The sequence below is a fragment of the Rhea americana genome, unplaced genomic scaffold (assembly GCF_003343005.1).
Source record: "Rhea americana isolate MKP2758 unplaced genomic scaffold, rheAme1 scaffold_60, whole genome shotgun sequence".
NCBI lineage: Eukaryota > Metazoa > Chordata > Aves > Rheiformes > Rheidae > Rhea > Rhea americana.
This window is the reverse complement of record NW_028186757.1, coordinates 1,652,103-1,677,610: the sequence shown is the minus strand read 5'-3', so window position 1 is coordinate 1,677,610 and position 25,508 is coordinate 1,652,103. Positions and strand designations below refer to the sequence as shown.

At 34.6% G+C, this 25,508-nt stretch overlaps 1 protein-coding gene across 1 annotated transcript in view; it reads right to left on the bottom strand.

The window, feature by feature from the left end:
- The window catches only part of SPOCK3 (SPARC (osteonectin), cwcv and kazal like domains proteoglycan 3), a 167,600-nt gene that overhangs the window by 93,849 nt on the left and 48,243 nt on the right, over positions 1-25,508 (bottom strand). The window contains exon 3 of the mRNA XM_085319880.1: positions 12,436-12,550. Coding sequence (XP_085176006.1) covers positions 12,436-12,550 — 115 coding nt within the window. The remainder of the gene's footprint in view (positions 1-12,435; positions 12,551-25,508) is intronic.

Genomic DNA, 25,508 nt, shown 5'->3' with positions numbered 1-25,508 from the left:
CCAGTTTCAATTAATTGTCCTCCCCACCTAGAGAAACATCATACCTGTTTTGCTTAAAAAGTATTAATGCTTTTTACATTAACCTGCTATACTATAGAAACTGTGTATTATCATTCTACCCACCCTGGACACTTGTTTTAGTTAAATACCCTCTAACTGGACTCTGCTCTCATACTAGTCTGAATGAAAAACCACTTTGCTGAAAAATAAAACCACATAATGAACAGAACCAAGCCTTTTTAGATACTGTCTACTGCCTGGTGCTGTGGAGCAATAAGGCTTGAAATGGGCCAGCTGTCTAGATAATTCCAGTGCTAGCATTACTTGTCCTTTATACTACTGCCAAAATATATTTTCTTCTTAAAATCATTTCAAAGGCATCACAATTTCATGCCTGTAATTACAGCTTCTAAGACGCAGCACACACTCAAAGAACTGTCTTATGCTGTGCTGTTCAGGATTACAAGTATTCTCTAAATAGTATTTAAATTAAAAATGAAATAGTATTAACTTGGATTGGTTTAGCTAGTGTGATTATGTCAACCCACTTGTGACAAAGGCTATGATGTCTATAGATTACGCTGTTAATAAGGTGTTAGAACAGCACTTGCAAGCTGCTAACAACACTGCTTTACAGCTCAAGAGTTTTAAAAAGCATGATGTATGTCAGCGGATCAGTGCATGACAAAAACTAAACTTCTATATTCTGGTACTTCCATATTCTACGACATTCCTACAAAATGCAGTTCACTTAGATCATCTCTAATCTTCCAGGTACTCTCTAGATAGAAAAGTAACATATCAGTTCTTTTCTTGCACTTCCAAAGGAACAGGACAGGGAGAAGATATAGAAGAATAAAAAGAGAGAGAATGGCTTTCAATTTGATATTCTCTCTTCTGAATTTATGGACAGTGTCTAGTAACATCAGAAAATCAGAAGATAAAGCTGACAAAGAGGTCTGCTTAGAACAAGTATACAGCACCAAGTATATAATAAGATGGTACTAGACCAAAAATGGGTGATCAAAACATTCACAAAGGATCATCTGCTGGATTTTACTAAATTCTCCTATTGGTTCTTCTCATAGAGTTTGGCTCCACATACACTCATGTACATGCACGGCAAGCCCAGCTTGGTAGCCAAAAGCTAGATACAAATTGTTCTTCAGCCATTAAGGAAGTTGGTAAGGTTTCAATTTGATTTTTTTTTTTCATTAATGTACAAAAGCATCCTGAATCTACCCTTTCCCTCCCCTTTTCTTCTCTTCTTCCCTTTTCCTTTCCACTGCGCTAATATTCTACTGCGGGTTCAATGAAATGGTATCTACAGGATAAAACACAATGCACATCTCTGCTGTTTAAGTCCCCATAATACACTTCTTATCAGGCCTCACTTCAGGTTTGCAAGCACAATTGCATGAACTACATAGCCATGCTATGGGTGAAAACATACTGTGAAAGAGCAAAGACAGACATAAAAATGGAGAAGCATTACTTTCAAAGAGATAAAAACATTAAGAAAAATACAAGGAAAAGGCCAAAAGATCAATTCATAAATAAACAGAAACATGTCACAGAAGGTAAGATAGCAATAATAAATATTTGCATTATGGTAACATCAAGAGAATTTTGCTTTAGACATTAGGGTTTTGTTTAAATACTGTCATGTATCATTTAAGTTCCAAGACACACTTCATTATGCCTTATGCAGAGTTTGGAAAGCTTTGCTAAGTATTTTAAAAATTATTTCAAACTCTTCAGAAAAACAAGATTCCTCAGACCTCAGCTTTTTTTCTTCTCAGTTGCACACAGGAAGACTCCTTCCCCTCTATGCAACTGGGGCCCTTGCTGGTATTACACATAGCAAAACACAAAGTTTATCCTAACTCATCTGCCTAATTTCGTTTTCAAAGGCATGACCTTGCAAAACAACCAACTCATCACTCTTTCAGCCTCACAGATAAATGCATTTCCAAATACTTTGCCTTAAAAGGAAGGCCACAGATCCTGCTTCAAACTCCCAAATCTGCAATGTCATAAGAGGGATAAAACGGCTATGATTACATGGGAAAAGAAGAGAAAGATGTTCTATTACAGGACCATTCTCTTTATCATGCTTTACAAATCCCTAACATTTTATTTGCTTCTATGCACATAAAAGAAGTGCATATCTACATACCGTTTCCTCAAGTTCTTCATAACACTTTGCACTTGGTTCTCAGTAGAACAAGCAGACACTATTCATTCTAACCTTGTTTTATAATTTGAAGAGAAGTAGAATCAGAAAGAGTGACAAAAAAGATCAAAATATATATAAGAACCTCTAGCAGTTCTACTTTGAAGTAAACAGTTGTATATTCTAGAAGTATACTGATATTATAAAAGAAAATTAAATATTTAGGAGATGCTTCGAACCTGTGAGATAGAGAACTGAAGTCATCCCAGAACTGATGTTGCTATTGTTTTTTCCTAGGAAAGAAAATGTTAGGGAAGACGGGCAAAAAGCACACGGATTCCCAGCTCTGGCTGTAAGAAGAATGAATAATGGAGACAGTGAGCCCTTATATCCTACTTTGCAACATAAGAATTTGCTGCTTTTATAATCTCCACGGTCAAGGGATTTAATTCTGGTCTTCTAGGATGTGCATTCATGTTTTCATATGGCTTTTAATAGACTCCAGTAGCATGCCTAAGAGGTTCAAAACCAGTTATTCACTCCTTTAGGATACCTCTTTCCTGAAGTGGTATTTCTATTGCTGTACTTTCCAGCTTAATAATTCTCTTCTTAGATACTCTTTCCTCTTATCTATCTCTTCTTTGCACTCACGAGTTTGGGGGAGGGGGGAGCAGTGGTGAGATGTTTGGGCTTTTCTTTAAAAGAAATGTAGAAGCCCCAATGCAAAGCCCCGTCAGTATAAGCTTAGAACATGAATTCAGCTAGTGACGAATAAAGGCAAAGCTTCAAATTCACTTACAGAAGCATGCAAAACTCAGTACTTCAGACACTCAACAGAAGCAAACATGCACAGGGTGAAGGCAAATTCAAGACATGCAAATATCTACATGGCAACACCTCCAGCTGACAAAATAATTCATTAACTACAATAAAAGTTAGTATTTTACATACAAAAATTTCTAACAAAGAAATACCCTCCCCTTTCTCAGAGACATTATTACAAATTTTCAGAATAGTAGTATTGTTGCAACAATTTTTACTCTATTACTGCATTAAAGTTCATTTACATGAACTTAATTATATGAATTTAATTTCATTTAATAATAATTAGAAGACAGAATAGACAAATGATGTCAGCATCCATGCAGTCACACTCAAAAACATAAGGATTTATCTTAAAGTACAGTTAAAAATTAAGTCTCAATTCCTGTATGTTTAAGCAGATAACTTCGGATATCTTGATTCACAGGTGCTATGAACTAATTTGGCAGTTGGGTCCTTTCTATTCCTCTAGTTAGCTGAGTAAAGCTGTTGAGAATGGACAGAATTGAGGAGAATTGAGACTTTTTTTTATTGTATACTCTTTGCAAGTACTAAATGGAACAGGCTAGGAACTGCAAGGCTGTACCTGTTGGTAAAGTATTTCTATTATAACTATAAATATTAAGCTATTTCAATTATAGTTGTAACTTCAAGTAACAAATTAATCTATAAAATTATGATATATCCTGAATTTCGTTTTTTGCTATTACATATAACTCAGCATCCACTATTAGTACACGCTTATATTATATTATCACAGAATTTTACCCATCCTTGGATTTTAAATATATCAGTAATGGTCTGTATTTGAAAGAACTCTGCCTCAAAGGAGTTGAACTAGAGCACACTGGAGTTAGGGCTACTATGAGTCTATGTTTTCTCAGGTACAACCTCTTTTTTTTGCCACCCTGAAATTTTGTCTAGACAGAATTTGAGAAGCCAGTATTTGTCTGAGATTTCCGGACATGGAATCCCCGGTGCATTCATTGTGCAGGTGGTCTGCACATGTGCAACAAACCCAAAGTACCACTGAACAACAGTACAAATATTGCCTGAAATGAAGCAGTGGCTTCCACAGGTTCAGGAAGTTCAGATCCAGCCTTAACTTTATTGTGACTATATGAATTTTTAATTATTATTATTTGCTATTATTTGCTAATCCAGATGCTGCATAAGAGTTTTAGGAAAAGTATTCCAATGGTATAACTGTTTTAATATTTAGGTTGAACTACAAAATGATAACAAGATTTCTAAGGCAGTCAGGAGCCGATACAGGATATATGGCCTGTGGAAAGTGCCATTTCTGTAAGTCTAGTAGCAGACTACACCACTATAAAAAGGGAACTGATCTTTGACAGTCTGCACACATGAAAAGGTTCTTGGTGTTTGGTTTCGAGTGAGTGAGAAATATAGCAATACTACCAGACACAAGAGAAAACATATAAAACCAACTACGCAAAACAAGAACAAACATTTAGTGACTCTGGACACCTTTACTATCATATCATTAAATACATTGATTATTTGGTTTCCAAAAGCAGTATTACATTTTAATATAAAGTACCAATACAAGCACATATTCCACTCTGCGATGACAAAACACATTTTCACTATTGGAAATCTAAAAGGTGTTGTTTGCACAAATGGAAATTAGTAGGATGAGCTGTGTTCAAGGAACATAGCTCCCCACCCAATTTCACACAGTTCACAGACTTAATAGTCCGCTGACCACTAGTATGTGCATGAAACAGCAGATGTGTTATGAGCCTATGAGGACAAACTTATGAAGCAAGGCCTCCACAGAAAATTAAACGCATTAGAATTGATTCTAGTCAGTAATAAGAACACCTAATTACACTCTGCTCCAAGTGCACATGAAAACTTTAAAACTTGTAAAAGAACCCCTCACATACAATCATCCTAAATTTGTATTCTGTTCCATTTCAGCTGGCTATTTCAAAAACATTAAAAGACAGAAACCTCACCCCAACCACATTATGCACTAACTGATTAAAAAATATTTGCATTAGGCATTTTCCAATTGATATTCCATGATACATAGTGTTAAATCACCTTTCTCCTTCCCAAAGGCAATGAAACTGCTAGCAGAGAGGCTTTTTACTATAATAAATTAAATTGGGCAGCATGTAAGAACTCGAAAACATTCACATTTTTACCTCTTTTAAGCACATACAAGTCTGAATTATTTTCTCAGCAAGTTCAATTAAACCTAAATTAAGCTTAAGCTAAGCAAATTTCTTTTTTAATACTTTGTAGAGTGTAAGGACAACCACAATGGCATAGTTACACATTAATTGGACTAATCAAAGCTATATAATGTCAGCATTGTGAATGAAGTAGTGTTGCTCATTAGCCTATTACAAAAGAATTACTGTAAATTCAGCCTACGTGCAGCATCACTTCCTGTGCAAACAAACACAGATAATACAACAAGCTTGAAACACTGCCAAGCTGGCAGACTGGCAGCACAAATTATGCAAAGAAACAGAAAGCCTTCAGTAGATTCAATAGAGCTTGGAGCATAAGAATGATTAAGTGTTTCTGTATACAACTACAAATCACAGTAATGAATCAGACTAAAATTTTCAATAAGAGACTTAACTGTACCAGCTGGCCTTCTTCAGCAGTGTTATAATGTGAAATGATGACATCCTAAATAGTGGTGTCTGCAACTTTTGCACAATCTGTCCAAAGCAAATCCTTTGTTTTGCTTCAGTTTTCCTTTTTTCTTGAAACAGTAATAAAAAGCTCTAGCTCCTAAAGATATAGAAAAGCTACAAAAATCATAGTGTTCCTTATTCTCTTATTCTTTTTCTCCTGTAACTGAATGAAAGTGAGGCTGTTGCAGCTTATAGTTAAAAGCTCTCTTTCAAAACTCTTCTGATTACTTAGGACAACTACAGATTTGGAATTACAATTTGCAAATTTTTTTAAAATCAAAACTTACTTGTAGCAGATCTAAATTAAAAACTCTTCTGTTTGTATAATTCATATATTAGGGGAGAAGTCAAATGCTAACAGAGGAATCATCATCCATGAAAAACAGCAAAAAATATTATTTCTTCATAGAAGCAAATGACCTCTTATTGCTAGATGTATTCATGCTTTCAAGAGCGGCCTGGGAAAATAGATTCCAGATGGAATACATATTGCACAAATATTATTGTCATTATTCTCTGCTAAAATACAGTAGACAGCACTTAAAACATAATAAACAGATCTACAAAATCTCTAGGCTTTTAAGATTAATTTTCATCTACCAAAATTAACCTTTACATTTAGGCTATTTTAAAACTGTTTTTTCCAAAGGAACTTGCTGCCAGTCTGTGTATCCTTTCTGCAACTATGTCTCAAGCCTAACCTACATTTTTAGCTTTTCATATTTTACTACTTAATGGGTAGACAATCATACGGAAAACATTTGTGAGGAACTTCAATGTGTAAATTATATTTCTAAGAGTCCAAATTATTTCCAAGAATGAAATCTACATTCTTCAGAAAATTGTTTTTAAAATCATTATTGATAATGATAGTTAAAATGGAAATTTTGAAAAGATTAAACATGACTGGGGATTAACCTTCATCTTCAGAAGTGATAAAAACTTCACCAAAAGTTGAAAATGTATTTATAACTTGAAAATCTGGCACTCACATTACTCATTAGTCTCTACATTTGTATACCGACGGTCAGAGTAAAATACCTCAAATCTCAAAGTATGATGTTCGGAAAATGACCTAAGTATATATGTCATATACAGAAAAAAATACATATATATTTCTGTGCATACACACACATGCACACTCTTCTTATCAAATGTGCCTCTTGCATTCTTGCTCTTATGACTGGGAACGTTATCTCTTCAGTCATACAGCACCACAGAATGAGAACTGAACAGGTTCCAGTTTCATCTTCTCAGTATAATCGTTACAGTCCAGTAGCACTTGAAATTTACTCTGGGTTTTTATCTCATCATCCATCACAGGAAAATGTTACCCAATCCCATGTTTCAAGGCCCAGCACTCACTATATCAGAGCTGAGATGGCGCATTCTCCTCATGTTACATTATTAAGGTGAACACAGCCAGTGAAGAAGAACTATTGGTAATCCGGTTCATAAAAAGAATTAGTTAAATTTAATTTTCAACTTCCTTGTTTCCAACATTCTTCAAAAAAAACCATTGTCCAAGTGCAATCCAAGTCCAAAGCAACATACTGGACTAGATCAACCAATGATTTGAACCAAATCAGTACTTGGAAATGTTATTTAACCCAAAACCTTAGAGGAAACTGTAATAAGCTAAAGTGCTAACACAAAATCTATCAAACTGTCCAAATATCCTACTGTAGTAAGTTATATGGATATATGATATAGCATTTTTTTTACAACTAGTAGCTTCTATGAGTTTATAATAACACGAAGTTCTTTAACATGCTTTAATAGTGAAACCATGTGGTGACCTAAAGAGTGCACCTACAAGCAAGAATATTAGAAATCTTCTGTTAATCACTAAATTCAGGAGTTGTTGGGGGCAGGGAAGAATTCTCCATAAAGCTACACTCATTTGGTAGAACTCCTTAAGGGAAAAAAAAATTTTTTTAAAAAAGGAGAAACCTTTTACCCAGACAGCATCCATCACTCACTCTGATTCTTAGACTAATATATCACTAGGCCCTTTATACTGTTTGTCTCCTACTGAGCTTCACATTTTATACAAGTCCAGTCTCCACGCTTCTCTGAAACCTGCCTTGCAGAGCTCTAATACAAGAAGAACAGTTATAATTTTATTTGTTTTAACTCAGTTAAATGTCTGCTTGTTATGACATCCATCCATGACCAGTGAACTAGTACCACTCTTGACTAAACAGACCTCACTTTAAACACAGATGGGACTAAGCAAAATCATCAATTTGGCACTTCACAGTTGGAATACAAGTCACTTTACCATAGAACAGAGAATTTGCCAGAACAGCTGGAACAGTTTTCATTTCTACCTTTAGGAAGATGCTTAAGCCTTATATTTAATTGTCATCCAGTAAGCAAATCTAGTAAGTATTTACACTGCTTATATTTAAGTACTCTTCTGTATTCCCTTTTTCAAATTTTCAAGAGTCCTGCTCTTCACCTACAGCTAAACTTACTTGCTTAGAACTTTACCTGTACACTGCTTGGTTTAGTAAAATAGCCTATGATTCACAGCATTTTATTTTTAGAGAAAATTAAATGATGTATCGCTTCCTATTATGTTTCAATAGGAGTATTTATCTTGACTTGCAAATCTATGGTAGCTTGTCACTGGACTAATTTTTAAACTCTTTTGGGACCTGGTTAGTTATCAGGTTTCCATGCTTTTATGAAGTTTCTCCATGTATGGTGCCACCACAAATTCTTATGTTCTTTCTTTGCTTAAAATGAGCACCATAAATGCACAAGTCTACCTACCATTCTGAGCATACAAAGAGCACACCTACAAATTACCCACCTACAGTCCTTTGACTCTCCCTTTTAAATTTCTCTGTCCAGCTCTGTTCTGGCTGTATATTGAAGTAACTTGCTTCCTCTAGCTCACAACAGTGAACTCATATTTCCTAGTTGTTTTCAGTACAACAGATTCAAATAATTCAATCTCCTGAAAGTGAAGCAATTGAAAACTGAAAAAAAAGTAGGTAAATATTTATGACAGCCTGCCTGTGACCGTAATTTTCACAACACTGTATCAAAGTATTGGCAAACCAAGATTCCAGCGTTCTACAACGTGTGTATGTAACAGAAAGAGGTATATTCTGAATTGTTTCATTATTGCATTTAGAGATATTTTATCTTCCCCGCCCACACACAAAGCCTATCATTTAACCAATAAGGATAAATGTGAAAGCACACAAGAACTGTAAGACATCATTTTCGCAAAAGTTACTATCAACTTCCGGAGTTTCATAGAATCAATGAAAAATTCTGTTTTATATTGGACTTTGAATGATCTGCTTATCATTCAACCTAGTGTAGGCAGCTACCCCTTCCCACAGCAATTCACATAGAAACGTTTGTATGAGTAACATTACATATACGCACACACACATATATATACACACATATACACTGCATATTTCCCTCTCTTAAAAAGTTCTTCCCCTTTTTTCTTAGCACATGGTTAAGAATACAGCACACAGACCAAAACTTCCAACGTAGTTATAACCAGCAGAGAGGCAAATGCAATTAACTTTCTGCTATCAACAAAACCTGGCACCTCTAACCATGCCCCCACATTTTCTAAACCACTGATATGTCAAGCTGCTCTCACCACCATTGACCTACTGTTACCAATCTCTTTTTCAAGCAGTGTTCAGTTTTCACAAGACAGCAAACAAATGAAGCTCATTGCATCAGGATACTGCAGACCTAGTAAAGATGGCCCATGTTTTCCTAGCCAGTTTCTAGTCTCCCAGTAAAGGGAACAAGCCCCATGTGCAACACAGCAAGACTGATGGAAAATCATTATCTCTGCTGCTATGAAAATTGAAGAACTAGCAAACTATAGGTCTGCCCAGACCCATAAGAGTATGAGAAGGACAGTGAGATACAGGGGCTAGTTTTGAAACCACGCAAAGACAAACAAAATGCTGCAAAAGTCATCTGCCCCTCAAACGAGGTAAGGAAAGTGGATTTTTGAGGCCTGTCCTGAAACTTTATTTCACGCTATTTCAAATCCTTCATGAGAAGAGTGAACAGCAAGAAAGCCTGTAGCAAAACGTTGCTGTAAGCTGCAAAGCCAGAATTGCAATTTGAAAACTAGCATACTTCTAGACTTTGTGGAGAAGACTATTCAACTCCACTTTGTATATCGAGGTTTTACTATTTCTAATATTTTTCATCCACATACTTGTCCTTCTGCTAAATTTATGAGTAGAATTGTTTCTATGTTTAATCTTATTAAAAATATTTTACACCTTGATTTCTCTGAAAAAAAAATTAGAGTTCCATTACAAAACAATTTTAAAACACGAAATCATAATTTTTGCACCTAATTTTCATGTCATTTCATTATTATCATTAAATATTTAGGAATATATTGAAAATATATTCAATATTTTGAATACTGAATATCCTCCTTTTTAATGAAATAGATACAAAAATTAAAAAGCATGAAAAAGACCAATTTTACAGTAAAATATAAACATTAAAATTAAAAAAATATATACTTTCCAATAAACACATCTGCAAATTTTCATTAAACTACATGGCAGTGTTATCAATCCTTTTCAGTGTGAAATTATTCGCAATAATAAGAAGAAAAGTCAGTAGATAGATCTATTCTATTATCTATTATCAGTTAGAAAACATGGAATCACTGAGTAAGGGACCTTTTTGGGAAAAAAAAAAAAAAGTGAACCTTACTGCAACTGTGCACAATATTCTGGATTTTTTTTTTAATCTTTGCCTGTTTCTTTCAGATATACTGCAGCAACAAAAGCATGTCTTGAGCTAAAGAAGTTACACAGAGGTAGAAAGACCAGCATACAAGACAGTGCTTGTGAATATGCTATTCACATTTTTACCTCACCACACTACAGAAGCACCACAGGACACATGATGGAAACCTCTTTTGGAAGAAAGCACAAAACAATTAAGTTCTCCTTAACAATTAAGTCCAGCAGAATTGGGGGATCTAAGCATGAGATCCCTGTTCTGCCTATCTCAAGATAGGCATGTAAAGAATGATTTAATATAATTTACAAGACAAGACTTGCACTGCCTACTAAAATAGCTAATCATCACGTTGCAGCCATGCCTAACTTCTTCTGTTATGAGCTTGTACTATACTCAGGCAGGCTCTGCCTCTTAAAAATGTATCTTTCTGACAGAATGTCGAGGACTATGGAAAGAATAATACAGGTATGAAGGCAAACATCAACACATTTAGTAATCGAGCAACTGTATGCAGCTTCATCTAGTCTAAGAAAGTTTTCAGCACTTATCTCCAAGTTAAGTCTACACGCAGCAGAAGTCATTTTTCACTGTTTCCAGTGATGCATGTAATACTTTCTCAGAAATCTAAACATGTTCAAATAATTGCATTGCCTTTTCACAACTGACACTCACCTATTCCCCTAACAGTTCACCGGCAGTTGAAATTAGCCCACCTAGCTTTGTCTGAAATAATTCTTTCAACATATGTAATAAGTTATCAAATCAAAACGTCTTGTTCTATACTGACATTGCTCAATATAAACAGCATAACTCTATAATAAGTTTTTGCTAATTAACTGCTGCTGCAAATCTAGGAAAGCTTAAAGCTTACGTTGCCTTTCACTATGTAACAAATACTATCTTGCTTGTTGGAAAAGCTACAGATGGATATATGTAAACATAGAAACCAAAAGAATGTTCCCCAGATCATTCATAAAACTGTAGTAGTTCCCTAAAAATCTTGAAATTGTCCTCTTAAGCATAGTTGTCATCAGACAAAGAAAATCTGTATTTTCTTAGCAGTTGATCCTTTTCAGCCCCTACCGAGCAAACAGTGTTAACAAACACTTATTTCAATCATGTTATTGAAGTCTAGTAACTATGTGACTACTGGGGCTGTATGCTTTCTACTATGCTACATGTCCCAAAGAAATGAGGGGAAAAAGAATTAAGAAAATAAAAGAAATAAAAGAATCATCTCAGGTCAAAAAAAAAACAACTTAACCCCATCTCCTGAGTCTCATGACTCAGTTAAGAGTATTTTTTCTATATACACATATACATATAGCTCGTTACCTATTCTCTTTCTGCCCCAGATTAAACTCACAGAAATACATTAATATTTTGCCACACTCAGACCTATAAAGATAGAGCAGCTGCAGCTATAATAGTTCTCCTCCATCCCCTCTAAAAAATGGACAGGGTAAATATAATCTACATTCTAATTCTGGAAAAATTTTGGCACGTATTTGTTCCTTATATTTCACCAGCCTAGAACTCAAAGAAAATAGGAATGCAGACAGGCAAAATAGTTTCATTGTATAAAGTGTTAGATAGGGTTGTGTGTGTAGTCAGAAAAACAGGTAATAAGTTCAACCAACAGTTGTGTGTGTTCTAGTTTTACATAAGAAGTGATGAAATCCAAGTAATTTATAGCAGTAGGACATTATCACAATCATTGTATTTATTTATACTTGGCATAGTTGGCACTTCTTTGAATGTAATTACATCAGCAGCTTATGCTGTTTAGATATGCACACACTTTACCATACTTCAAAAAAATCAAATTATAAATGATCAAATCAAATCATACATGCATAATAACTTCTCAAATCCACTCCTACTTTGCCTGAATGTTGTTAAATAATTTAACTACTTATAGTATACTTATGGTTTACAGTCAGCCATGAAAACTATAAAAGAGTCTATAGGATTAACTTTTAAAGTATTTACCTGTGTGTAAGCCTTCGGTGACTAATGCAAACAGCAGTTTGTTGATCCTGTGCAACACAGACCTTATGGCGACTACATTTCATCTTTAAACATGGATCTTTAGCCGGATCTAAAGCTAAAAATAATTTTAGAAAATTGTTAATAATTTATCTACAAACATACAATTAAAAATAATAATAAAAAAACACATAGATAAAACACACCAATTACATAGCAGAAGACTTGCCTGCTACTTGTACAGCATGCCAGATTGCATGGCTCCGATTTTCATCAGGATAAAACACAGCACATTCAATAATATACCAAACTAAGCTGTGCAAAATTCCATACCAAGGAGAACAGATCTTCATGAAACATTAAAAGAAAGCTTCAAATGTTCATGCAAAACCATTGTTACTTATCTATAAAAATCCTAAGTACCCTACTCAGCTCTCTGCTGGTCAGCATTTGTAACATCAGCAATCAAGGCTGGTGGTTTTCACTGCAGTTGAAAACATTCTTCTGATATTAGAATCTGCAGACTTGTAGAAAGTCTGCATATCCACGATATCATTTCAGCATCAACTTGCCAGAGAAAACACTTTTGGAATTGGATTCTGTTGCCTACAGTTCTCCATCTCAGTGACGTCACTTCTAAACAGAATTAATTTTATAATTAGTTAAAAATTAGTTTAAAATTAGTATTATAGCTCAGAAGCCTCAACATGTCTGAAATCACAACAAAACTGTTTGCCAATAAGTAATGAAAAAGAATTCAGAAAGGTAAAAGACTTTTGGTCAGGAGTTTGGAGCATTTGTTCATTCAGATGTCAGTTGCCAGATCTGCCAGATACAAGATCTTTTTAAAAGCTGCAAGCCATGATGCGAATAAAAAAGCACACTCATCCCCAAACCATTTCTTGCCATTCCTACTATGAGAAAAGCCATGTACTAAGCAACATTGCACAGTAACAGTTTGATAAGATGATATGTTGCTTATAAGCAAAGTAACATAGAGAAGGGGAAAAAAAATCCATTGGGTAGGTTCTGCTGCTGTATAGCTAATAAAGTACTCATCATGACATTCTTTTAACAGTTGCCATTTACTCACTATAATCGCCCAATATAGGTATTTTTACCTCAAAAATAGTTTCTCTTGTCTTCTTGCTAAGATACAACTGGGTTCTTCCAATTCAGTATTCTTAAATGGTCAACAGTGATAGACACTGTCTAAATTTTTTCAGAATTTATAACTCAGATGAGATTTTAGTTAAAGGAAAAGTACACTACAATATGCAGATAAGTGATTTCTGTGACTCGACCCAGCCAAGCTGCTGGCATAGACCAACTCTTTGTTCTTGAATTAGCATTTTCCAGTTCCTTAAAGAAATCTTTACCCAGTTAAGAGAAAATCCTGCTAGAAGGAGAAGAAAGGAAAGCTAATTAAGGAAGGAAGGAAATCAGCAGGTTTTCCATAGACTGTAAGTACTGGAAAATGAGATGTATGAAATAAGAAAGAAGAGCAAAGCCAAGGCCAGTCACAAAAAGGATAAAGTATAAAAAGAAGATAAAACTAGGGAAGAAGAACAAATAAGACTTTGGTATTCCAGTTCCTAAGATCTGTCATTCCTTAGATACAAATTCTGTCATGAACAGTCAAGGTCTGTTTTTTGTAGCTGGTCCTTCGGTCTTTAATCCATGCTCAGCATGAATTACAAATACTAGTTTCTTGGTTACAGTACCAGAAAAGCTAAGTATTTTGTTACTCAACATTAAATTTGTATGGCACATTTATTGAGTAAGCACACCTACATGACAATACAGGAAGGTCTAAACTTTCTGTCAATTTATGCTCTCAAAAGGAACAATTAACTTCTCCCTTCTCTGACCTCCATGGAGTCTTTCAAGTAGACCTAAATATTCCAGAATTAACTTTTGGACTCCAAGGTGTCCTTATAGCCATAGAAGGGCTTTTCTTTCCATTTTTGAAATTTGCTTTAAAAAAAAAAAACCTTAGCAATTATACACCTAAGTCTGGCTCAAAGAAACACTAGAAAAAATCCTGTATTACTGAGTAAATCGCAAAATCACTAAGCAAGCTATGAACAACCAGAAGTTAGTTTTCCTCCATCATCTTCATTTTAACATATCTTAATTACATGGTCAGAAATGCTATTTCCCCTTCCTTTTCACTTTTTTTTTTTAATAAAATGTGTATTTATATACATGTTTTCTGAAAGGAAACCTTTTTTTTCTTCTATTCTTCATGATCAAAAGTAAATCTTTAAGCACAAGTGTGTGTGATTCATCAGTTTGAACTGCCAGGTGTTGTTAATGTAAAGGCTGACTAAGCAAGCAGTCAAGAAACAAGAAACAGGGTGATCATTAATTACAGTTTGGACAGCTGACTGGGTGGTGCTAAGTATGATTAACTATAGTTTGAAGCAGTGACTTTTCAGGGCTTTTATTTCCTTCTTAACAATATATTCAACTGTGTATAATATATGCATCAGACTATCAACAAAACAGAAAAGTGATGGAATCATAGTAATAATTCAGTGCAGACTGGAAAGAAAGATTTCTTCAGTTACATCGTGAGATAGACAGAGATAGATGCTGTCCTATTTCAGGTGCTTTTTATTTCTACAACAAAACAGCCACACTTCCAGAATATGAGTCATTCAGCTATAGATAATAAGTCTCATCACAAAAACTCTCAGCAAGTGGGAAGAAAATGCAGCAAGAAATGACTGAACAAGGATAACAGAATTAAAGTTGAAATCAAGAAGACAGTGTTCAATAGCCTTCTCCTAGACACTGTAGATTTTAATGTCCAAGTTAAATATTTTCTCTGCCTTAAGTCAGGCAGAATGCTCTTTTGCAAAAATGAGTATTTTAAGGGAATAAAAATACATGGTAGGAGCAACTGGGAATTACTTAAAGATGCTGAATGTAGTATTAAGCAGGGAACATGAGTATTTCAGGAAAAGGGATGAATGGAAGAGGTCATGTAATTATTCCTTTCCCCGACTAGAATTAAAATAAGTATTTCCTGAGTTCTTGTGATTATCAAGATGTATTTTGATGACCCTCAAAATTTAGCAAGCCATAATATGGCATTCTGGGACTGTTACAGGCAGAACTCAAGTTCAGAGTTCAGAGATGGTACTGAGTATCAAAAAAAATATTTTTTTAATGGCAATATGAAGATGGGTAGCAAGCTAAGGAAGCTTTTTTATTGATGAAATCAGAATAACTTTATTCCTAGAAAAGAAAGAAAAGAATTCAGGGGCCAGAGTTGAAGATTCAAAAAAAAAAAAAAAAAAAAAGGAAAGAAAAAAAGAAATTGAAAGGATTTTAAAGTTTTAAAATTCAGTGTTCAAGTCTCAGAGAGCTCACCAGAAGACCAAACTAGAAAATGGCGTTAAACACGTACGTATTGACAGAAGGAAGCACTAAATTTTGAGAGAACTATCAGAGAGAAAATCTATTGAGAAGCACAAGAGATTGTAAGAATTGTTCTCCATCAGGTTCCTTAAGAGATATTTTCCATCTAACATAAATCAAATTTTTCATAATTCTATGTCAAAACCATATTTCTGAGGAGAACCTCACAAACTGCACCTTTTAAATAAAAGTGACAGTTGTCTGCTGGTGAGAACCTAATGATAGAAATTAGTAGCACAGACAATAAACTATCTGCAAAGCAAGCCAGTTCAGACTCAGCTGTGTTTTGTCCATTTTTTCCTCTAAGAATTTTCCTTGCAAAAAATAATAGTTTACTAAAAGGAAAAACTTATTCCCAAATCCAGGTGACTGATAATGCAGTTCATGTGTAAGTATATTGTTTGTGGTATTTACTATGAAATACAGGAGTCTATTAGGATTGGCTGTTTCTTTGAGAAAGATTGCTTCACAGAGCAAAGTGAAATACAGAGAAAAACAAACTTGTGTACATTTACAAGAGACATAAAACTTGGTCTTGTCAGCTTCATCCAGTTTTGGAGAAGCGAAGAATGTTTAGGGACGTTAGATGCCTTCTTTACCAATTAGATGAATGTACCTGTGAAGTCATTCAGTCCATACAGGTAGCCCCACACAGCTAAGAGTTGTTTGGAGAGTCTGAGTGAGAGAACTATGTTGGACATCACCATTTCCTGGACTAGACTAGGCCCTCTTCTACTAGAGGTCAGGCCCTCTTCTACTAGAGGTTTATATATACCAGACAGAATACAAGCCAGAAAACCCACTCAATTCTGGAGTTTACCCAAATTTCACACTTACAGAAATTTAATCTGCCAGTGTTTCCTGATTGGATTATTATAGCTGCTGCACTGCAGGAGACTCTTGAGCAATTCAAGTGTGGCACTCATTCATTACAGAGCAAGAATGGCTATCAGCCTGCGTTAGTAAGGGGGTACTAGGTAATCTGGAGGAGTAAACCAGCAGGGCCATCAGGGCTAAATTGACATGGTCACCTTTAGATTCAATGGCATGTTCAACACTAATAGACATACCACTGGCATTAACTAGCTCAGTGAATTGCCGGAATACTACTTTTTTGTCAGCTATGAACCCCCTACTGAATTCCTTTTTTGTGTCATGTATGATATATGGCCTCATTGTTTCAAACACTTTCTTGGTAAATTTTCTTAGTTATTGGATTTTTTTAATAGTGACATAGAAGCCACAGGAGAACTTAAGCCCTTGGACATGCTTTTTTGAAAACTTGTAGTATCTTACAAAAGAGAGGGACAGACCATATAAATCACTGAATAAAAATATGAAATTCGGGAATATGGTAAGTCAAGTACCTGAAAAGCATCAGTATTTGTTTGCACTCACACTGTACCTCAGCAAGCCAGGGAATAATATACAGAAACAAATGCTGCCAGAAACTGCAGCTGTTGTGGGCACAAATTTAACTGTGTATTTTTTTCCACAGGTATACAATGTGCAAGTATGTTTGATTTGTTTGACAAAGTTATTACTGCAAACACCATAGATTTAGCAAATTTAAACTTCAATTATATACAGAATACTGTACCTCTGCAGCTGTGAACTCTTTAGTCGGGGATTAAGAATATGTAACTAAGTTCAAAAAAATTACATTTGTTTTTGCGGTCTTTAATTCTAATAATTTTCAGTAGTTGTGGCAGCTCATTTATATGTATACACATGCACACTTTCAAAATACTGTCAATAATTCTTGCAGCAAATATATTACTTATGAGGCTTGTAATGTCCCCTTTTTTTCAGGCAGGTAACAAACACTTAGCCCAAGGCTAAGTGGGCCTTGGAAGCATGATTAGAAGGCAGGTTCCCTGCCTTTCGCTAAACTTCCCTCCCTTTCTCGTGTTTGAAGACACTAATGTCAGAACTGTAACAGTGAAAGTTATATTCTCTTTCAGGTAGGGAACAATGACATTGAGAGGGGTAAGGGAGGTCTTATCAATGTTTCTTAGTCACCAACCTGTCATTCCCAATTAATATCCTTGGTTTTATAAACCAGTACCTTTCAAACTAATGATGCAACATACATTTCACTATCATGAAATTGCTAGCAAATTATGTGTGATATTTATAGAACCTGCTAACAATCAAGATAATGACAGCAAAAGCAATTATCAACAGTGATTATCAATTTTCTAACATTTGCAGTCTAATTCAGATGATTTGGACAACCAGAATTTAATTCTAATAGCTCATGCATTGTTCCTGATAGTGATTTTTAACTTATAAATAAACAGTTGTAAATCAGAGCACTAGAGCCTTAAAACCTAATCTTTGAAATAAATACTATATGAATTAGTAAATTATAATTAAATTCCATTTCATGTTTTATGCAGAACATGATTTTTTATGATTTTGTAAGAATCTTATTGTGACATCTCATCTTTTTAAATATGAAAGTAAATCTGATAAATTTTCAGTGTAGGCAAATTTGTATGTGCACATGTGTGCAGGCTCAGGCATCTGTGCATTTGCTTTTCTGATTGCCAGTCCTAGTAAATCAACCCAAATTGTGTTGTGCTCTTTTTGGCCTGTGCATCAGTAATAACAATTGCCTGTAACTAGAATTTTTTTGAGCCAATACAAATACAAGCTTCCAAAAATCTTTCATGCTTCCAAGTACGCATGACAAAAGTTGTAGCACAAGGGATAATTTTTGTTAGTAGAGCAACCAATATACTTGAATATATGTAGGAAAAGGGAAGATACTGTTTTCATACAACTACTTTTCTGGAAGTCTTTCCATTATAGCAATTGCCTTGCAGCTGTAACATACACCCTAAAATCAACTCATTCTTGGGCTGTTACCAAAAAATGACACAGACACTGAAGTACATTCCATACATATTCTGCATTAATTTCAAACAGTGTAAATCATTTCAAACAGTCCAATGAAGATATTATAATTATGGGTGATTAGGTCCTTTCCTATACAGGATTAACATACCATGTTAACACACTTCCTTTCTTTGGAAAAATGTATAATCTGAGAACAGAGGCAGTCAGAATACTTCAATATGAAAAATACACATATTCTTTCATCAATTTCACATTAACTATTGCACCTTAATTCTGTGCGTGGTCATCTGTTCTGAAATAAAACTGCTATTTCAAGTATATGTTAAACTACTATGAAAATGCACAAGTTTATTCCAGAAAAATGTCATTTTTGAGGTAAGCTTATACTACCTTTATTAATTTAGTAAATAAATGGCATTCATTCTCTAATTTTTCATTGCATCTTCTAGCAATTACTCACAAAAATTGCTTGCCTTGCCACAGTTCACTCAGACTATTCAGTCTTGTACTAGCAACAAAACATATTCTTTACCATTTCAGCTCAAATAAGCAGCTATGAAACAACTAAGTGTGTTCACCTTGGAAATCTCACAAGTGTTAAAATCCCACTGTGAAGCCACTTATGCACCCCTCACAGCTATTTTCTTCAGCATCAATCTATCATTTTGTTTCTAATTCACATTTACTAAATTAGTTTCATAACTATAAAGACTAGAGATGCTTTTTCATAATTGAAATGAAAAGTTAGACTGTAGAGCACAATTATATTGCCATTAAAAATAGGTGATGAGTTTCCACCATGACAAGGAGCCTCTAGACCTAAGGAATACATTTCTGTAAAGCTTGCCAGAAAAGATTTCTTCATTAGTGACTATAAACTACCAGCTGATTCCTAGGAAGTCAGATGCAATGAGCTTCTAAAGACATAGCTCTGATCTTAGCTTTATTAAGCTGATAATATTCAGAATAACGTGCTTGCTATAGGTTATTTGTCAATATGCTTGCTTAACATCTGTCTATATATTTGCCTAAAATAACATCAAATGCAATGTTAATTACATTTTAATAAGCAGAAAATGTCAGTCACAAAAAGAATTATAAAAGTGTATAAAATGCTTTGTAACATCTACTTTCTCTCTAAAAATTTAAATTGTAAAATAAAATTAATTTGCTCTCTCTGCTGAGAAATCATGGAGCAGAATTATAAGCATCTGATCACTTTTAATAGATGGATATGGATTTCTTATCCTCACATCCTACGGAAGCAATTACTATACACAAAACTTGATTCAATTATTACTAATGGATCTATTTATTTACTATTCAGATTTGGAAGAGCAATGCAGTAAGGCTTCCCATCATCTCTTCTGTAAGTTAATTTACAGCTAGCACTCCCGGAAACTGATATTAGCCAGAACGCCATTTCAATTGGGAATGTAATAAGAAACCAAAATTAGCGAGACATAACATAGGAATCCTCTTAATGGGAGCTCTGTAGCAGAAACCACAGTGAAGTAACATTATTTTGCAATCTGTCAAACGCATTCTGATATATGTCCAATTGCACTCTCCATTCTCAGTAAAATGAATGGGAAAAAAAGGTTAAATACAAAGTTTCCATACTTAAATTCTCCCATTTTCTTCCTCCAATGTTCCTGATTCATCACTGATGGTCAAAATAAGAATCAGCTAGACTTCTGCTTCCCATGCTTAGCAAAGCCTAATCTATGTTGAGCATGTTCAATGAGTGGATTAATTTCTCTAGTTTAAGAGGTAGCTGTCTACTTCATGTATATGAAGATTTCACATTCACGTCATACAAAGCATGTATACCTTCAAACATTTCTTATACAACTGTCCAAAATGACATTCATCCACAGAAAATGTAGACAATGAAATGCCTAAGTTATAACCCTAGACACATAGGTACCTAAAAGGGAATGATTCACATTGCTTGCTTTGATAAACTGCCTAATTCCTGAAGATAACTAAAATCAGTCTCTTCCCTTCCCCGTTTTGAAACACAGTGATTTCTCAGTTCCTCAACAGAATTTCTCAGTGAGAAGTTTGTTGGGTCTAAAGAGATGAGCAGGAGCCCAGCACCACAATTTCCAGAAATGGTAGTGGGGAGGGCAGGGAGATAAACATTAGGTTGGTATTTTCAGCTTTCACTGCATCCTTATAAATGCCTAATTACTCTAATAGAGATGGTGCTGAACATTACAGGCAGCCTAGAAGTTCATTTTCCAACTTGTGAGCAAACGTTTCAACAAGTATGTGGCTATGTATAAGGAAGATGCTCCTCTTCTGTCTAAGTGTCTACTCAAAGAAAGTGCTATGAAGTCTCCAACTTGACTAACCAATGAAACCTCAAATCAAGCATACTGCTTAGGATTATTTGAAAGTTTACACCACCACATTTACCACTAGCAAACAACCGAGCATAGAATTATCCTTTTCAAAAATACTAAATCATGATTTACAGACATACTGGCTAGATCAAAACTGACTTCTGATTTTTCTGGCTCAGACAATCAAGGGATAGAAACATCTGCATTCCTACAACAGCAGAAAGACATCTACTTAAAATTTCTCCAAACTATTATCTCATACACTATGACGATTGCTACTGCAAAACAACTTGCAATAAGATGTTATTTCAGTCTCTGAGAACTGGCCAGTTTTTGTGCTTGATTACATCTTTTTAAGTTAAAATAAAGAAGGGCATTCTAATCAGAAAAACAAAATTTTTTGACTGTATTCCACTTTATCTTTTGATTTTTTTACACAAACTGAAACAGAAACTAGCGGACTATTTATGTGAAGTACATAATACATCAGCAGTGTGTGTGTGTGCGTGTGCGTGTGTGTGTGTGTGTGTATTCTGAAGTCTAGCATAACACAAAATAATCATAATAAAATTGTATGAACATCTCCACACAAAACACATTCTGTAAAGGCTTCACAGAAGATAAAATCACACAATTGTATAAATCCTGGCTCAGACAAAGGGTCTATGAAAAGTTCTGTGAGCTTAAAATACTGAAGTTAAAGGAAAACCTCAAACGCTTCAGTACCTACTGTTTAAGGATTTTTACAGATTACTGTTGCAAGCTAATGACCACAAAAGTAACTGTAAAATTTCCAAGTAGATATAAGCTGACTTTAGGAAAAAAAAGAAAAGCAAAAATAAGAATTTATCTTTTGCAGAATTATGAATGTAAACAAACTGAACCTACTCCATTAAAAATTCACTGTGTAATGCTCCCTCACAGGGCTTCTCTTGCATTTCTACATTCACATTTGCATGAAACATTTCAGGTTTCTAAATTGTGAGACTCCTGCAGTCTGGAAATATAGACAAAAATACACATGTTCTGCAGTTACTAGCTTGTAATAGAGTTGTCTACAACTCCAATCACTTATGAATGTGCACCTATGTCCTGACTCATAGCTGTCAATAGTTCGCATAATACAGAAGAGGAAGAAGCCGAATATTCTCTGTTAAAGTTTGAATATGTAGTAGCTAGAACGAAACATCTAAAATAAGGATTCAAGTTAGTAACTTCAGAGTGAAAGAGTGTGCAATACTTCAAACAGAACATTCCAAAATTAAGGCTGACAAAGGCACTTTGTTTTGACAGTTTTGACTTACTCTGTTTTCCATCCATGAACACACTTTTATGAATGAAATGTCAGAGTAAAACCTATGACTTGGAGACGGCTCTTACTGTAAGAAAGTCTTGATTATTTAAAATGAGACACGGCTGAATTTTAAAAGATAACACTCACCAACAGCATAAGGAAGTGGCATTTACTGATGCTCTCTCCAAATGAAGAGCTCACAACAAACAAAATTATGAGTTTGACATAAGCAACAGTAAAACATATTAAAAAGACAGTAGAATGAAGTAGCAGCAATTCCTTTGTAAAATAGGTTTACTAGATGAAGATAAATCATGCCTCTTTTCTTCTGAGGCAAAATTATATGTTAATGAGTGGCATGCATACTGCAAAAGAAGAGTAATTTGAATATATTTGCCTGCTAAGTAGTATATAAAAGCCGAGTAAATACTAATGAAGTATGTGTTTCATTTTTTCTATTGCTATTTAAAATATTTAAAGTACAGTTCTAAACAAGATCACAGAAAGTAACTTCTGGATATGCTCTTTAGTTTGCTTCCCTGATTCTCCAGTCAAACGTACTCAAGGTCCATATAATAATATTGCTTTTACTAACTGTCATGCACATTCTAACACAAAAAGTCAAACTGAGTTCTCATAGTTTCATGGATGGTAAATAAAAACACAATTTCCATTAGCTTCATAAGATCTTCAGGCACAATTCTGAACTCCTACAGTTCTCTCTCAGTACTCTCCACAAAAATACAACAAAAATGCAGTGTGTGCTAACAGGAATTTTGCACGTTAATTACTTACAGTATACAACTTGTTTGCCCTTGGATTTATGTTCTTTACAATATTTTAAGTTAAAAATTATTAAAAGTTATATTTAGGTAAACCAGGGATGAACAAGGTTGCAGAAACACACAGAAAACAAGCAGAAAAGCAGACTTTTAAATATAATTCGGCTAAATACAAATGTGGCAAAGTGATGGCAGGACAAAAATGCAACTTTAAGCATTTAAAATGTGCTGAGAGAATCATAATTATGTTATTCAGGTTCAAGAAAATTTAGCACAGACTTTTTTCCTCTTTGTTTTCTCTTTGTCTGGATTTATTATGCTATTTCTTCTTCTTTCCCCTCCTCTTCAATGTTTCACCATGGAGAAGTAAGTACTGTGATCGCTAATTTTGTGTTTTTTGATGACTAGCTCTGTTAGCCATTTTACATGCTTTCGTATTAAATCCATATGGCAAAGGAAAGAGACCATCAAGTCTTTTATCAGTAGACCATTAAATGAGCCTATAAACAAGAAGCAGTACTAGTACGCACCAAAGCATTCCCAGGCACACAGTCCTCAGGGTCTCCTGGCACCTGTGCCTCCAGTCAGTCAGCTGGGACATCAAAGCACAGTAGACAGGAGTAGAAAGACTCTAAAGTTAAGTCCTCCTTGGAGGAGATTTTCAGGACTAAAGTTGAGCAGGTTTTAAGTTCCACATACCCTTTATTCAGCATACTGCCCACTTAAGAAGCTTTCCACTCTACCAGTCACTGTAATCCTGTGCCACACCTCCACCTTGCAACTGTAACTACTTTGTGGTTCTGAATGCCTGAATCCATGATCTAGCTGAGGTTAAAAATAACCTTTTTAAATTTATTTTATGGCAATTCATTAAATGGCAGTTCTATAGACCTTGGATCAGGGCATAAGGGAGGGATGACAGCGGAAGCAGGAATGAGGGGTTAAACCGGCATTGCTACTGAAAGCAAGAAAAATCTTGTATTGTAGGTTGAGTTGAGCCTCATTAAAACTTCTTTATGCAGTCTTACTTTAAAACAGCTGTAAGAATTTGGAAGTCATTTGCTGATTCTAAAGTAATAAATAGTGGAAACAAATTGAAAACCACAAACAGAACAACACATGTTTTATTATCCAGTGAACCAGAGTTAGGAGCCAAAACTGTGAACTATATGTGAGAAGGTGCTTTGGTAGTGTTACCACTGTAGAGAAATGCATGAAGGAAAGAGGAAAAATAATCAAGAACCACTAAAGCACAGCATCACATATAGGGAAAAAAATAATAATAAAAATAAAGTGCCCCTCAGGCATCAAAAAAGGTCTTTTCTGTCAAGGACTGGCTGAAAGAAGTTCAAAACAGTGAGAAACTGTTTAACAAAGGGTTTGGTGTATTTTCTGGATGAACAAGATTCCTGAAAAGTATGTAAACACGTGAAAGAGAAACTGTACACCAGATTAAAAAATTGGCTTAGATAGAGAAATGGCACAAATACTTTTCTTTTTAGAATGATATTATGAATTTCAAAAAGAACAGAACTGAGAACCTGCTACAAATACTTCATGGATATTTACTATTCAGAAGAAAGGATATTTGAAGCGTCATATGACACATTTTAATTGCAAAATAGTGCAAATTACCTTGGAAGTGAAGGATATACATTTCTAGTTTTAAAACATCAGTAGTTTTTGCTATAAAAGCTAAAACATGAATTCATATAAAAATGTAGCAAAGTTAAATCTACATGTCTGTTTTCACAATCTTCAACTAATGGACCTTCATTAAATTCCCTTATGACTTTCCATGGCTTACAAATGAGTGAACCAAATGTTTGTACTGAACACAGATCTAAATGGCTTCAGTTCCCAATATGGAAATATATTCACAAATCATATACAGAGAGATGTGTATGCACATACTGCATATCCTTGGTCATCCAAATTATTATAGAACTAGGTTGATGGAACATAAAGAGCTAAAAGGCAAAGAACATAAAATTTTGAAATTGCTTCAAAATCTATTTCTGCTGTAAAATGATATCTACAGTATTTCTGCTGTAAACAGATACCTAATATAACCTGATACTATAAAAGCCAAAAATAACATATTGGAATGGTCTAAAAGAAACATTATAAGTATATCTACAAACCAACTATACCTTCAGGGTGTTCATCCTCCATGGAAATGTCATTTCATATTTTATCCATTACATGAAAATACTCCACTGTTCCTCCAAGGTATTTCTATTGAGCAAGGAAACAGTCTCTGTGCTTTAAGAAATTACTCCAGTGTCTTTGTGTATATAATGCTGTTCAAAAGCTACACCCTCCAAGCTCTACTATCATCTGTAGTCTAAAAAT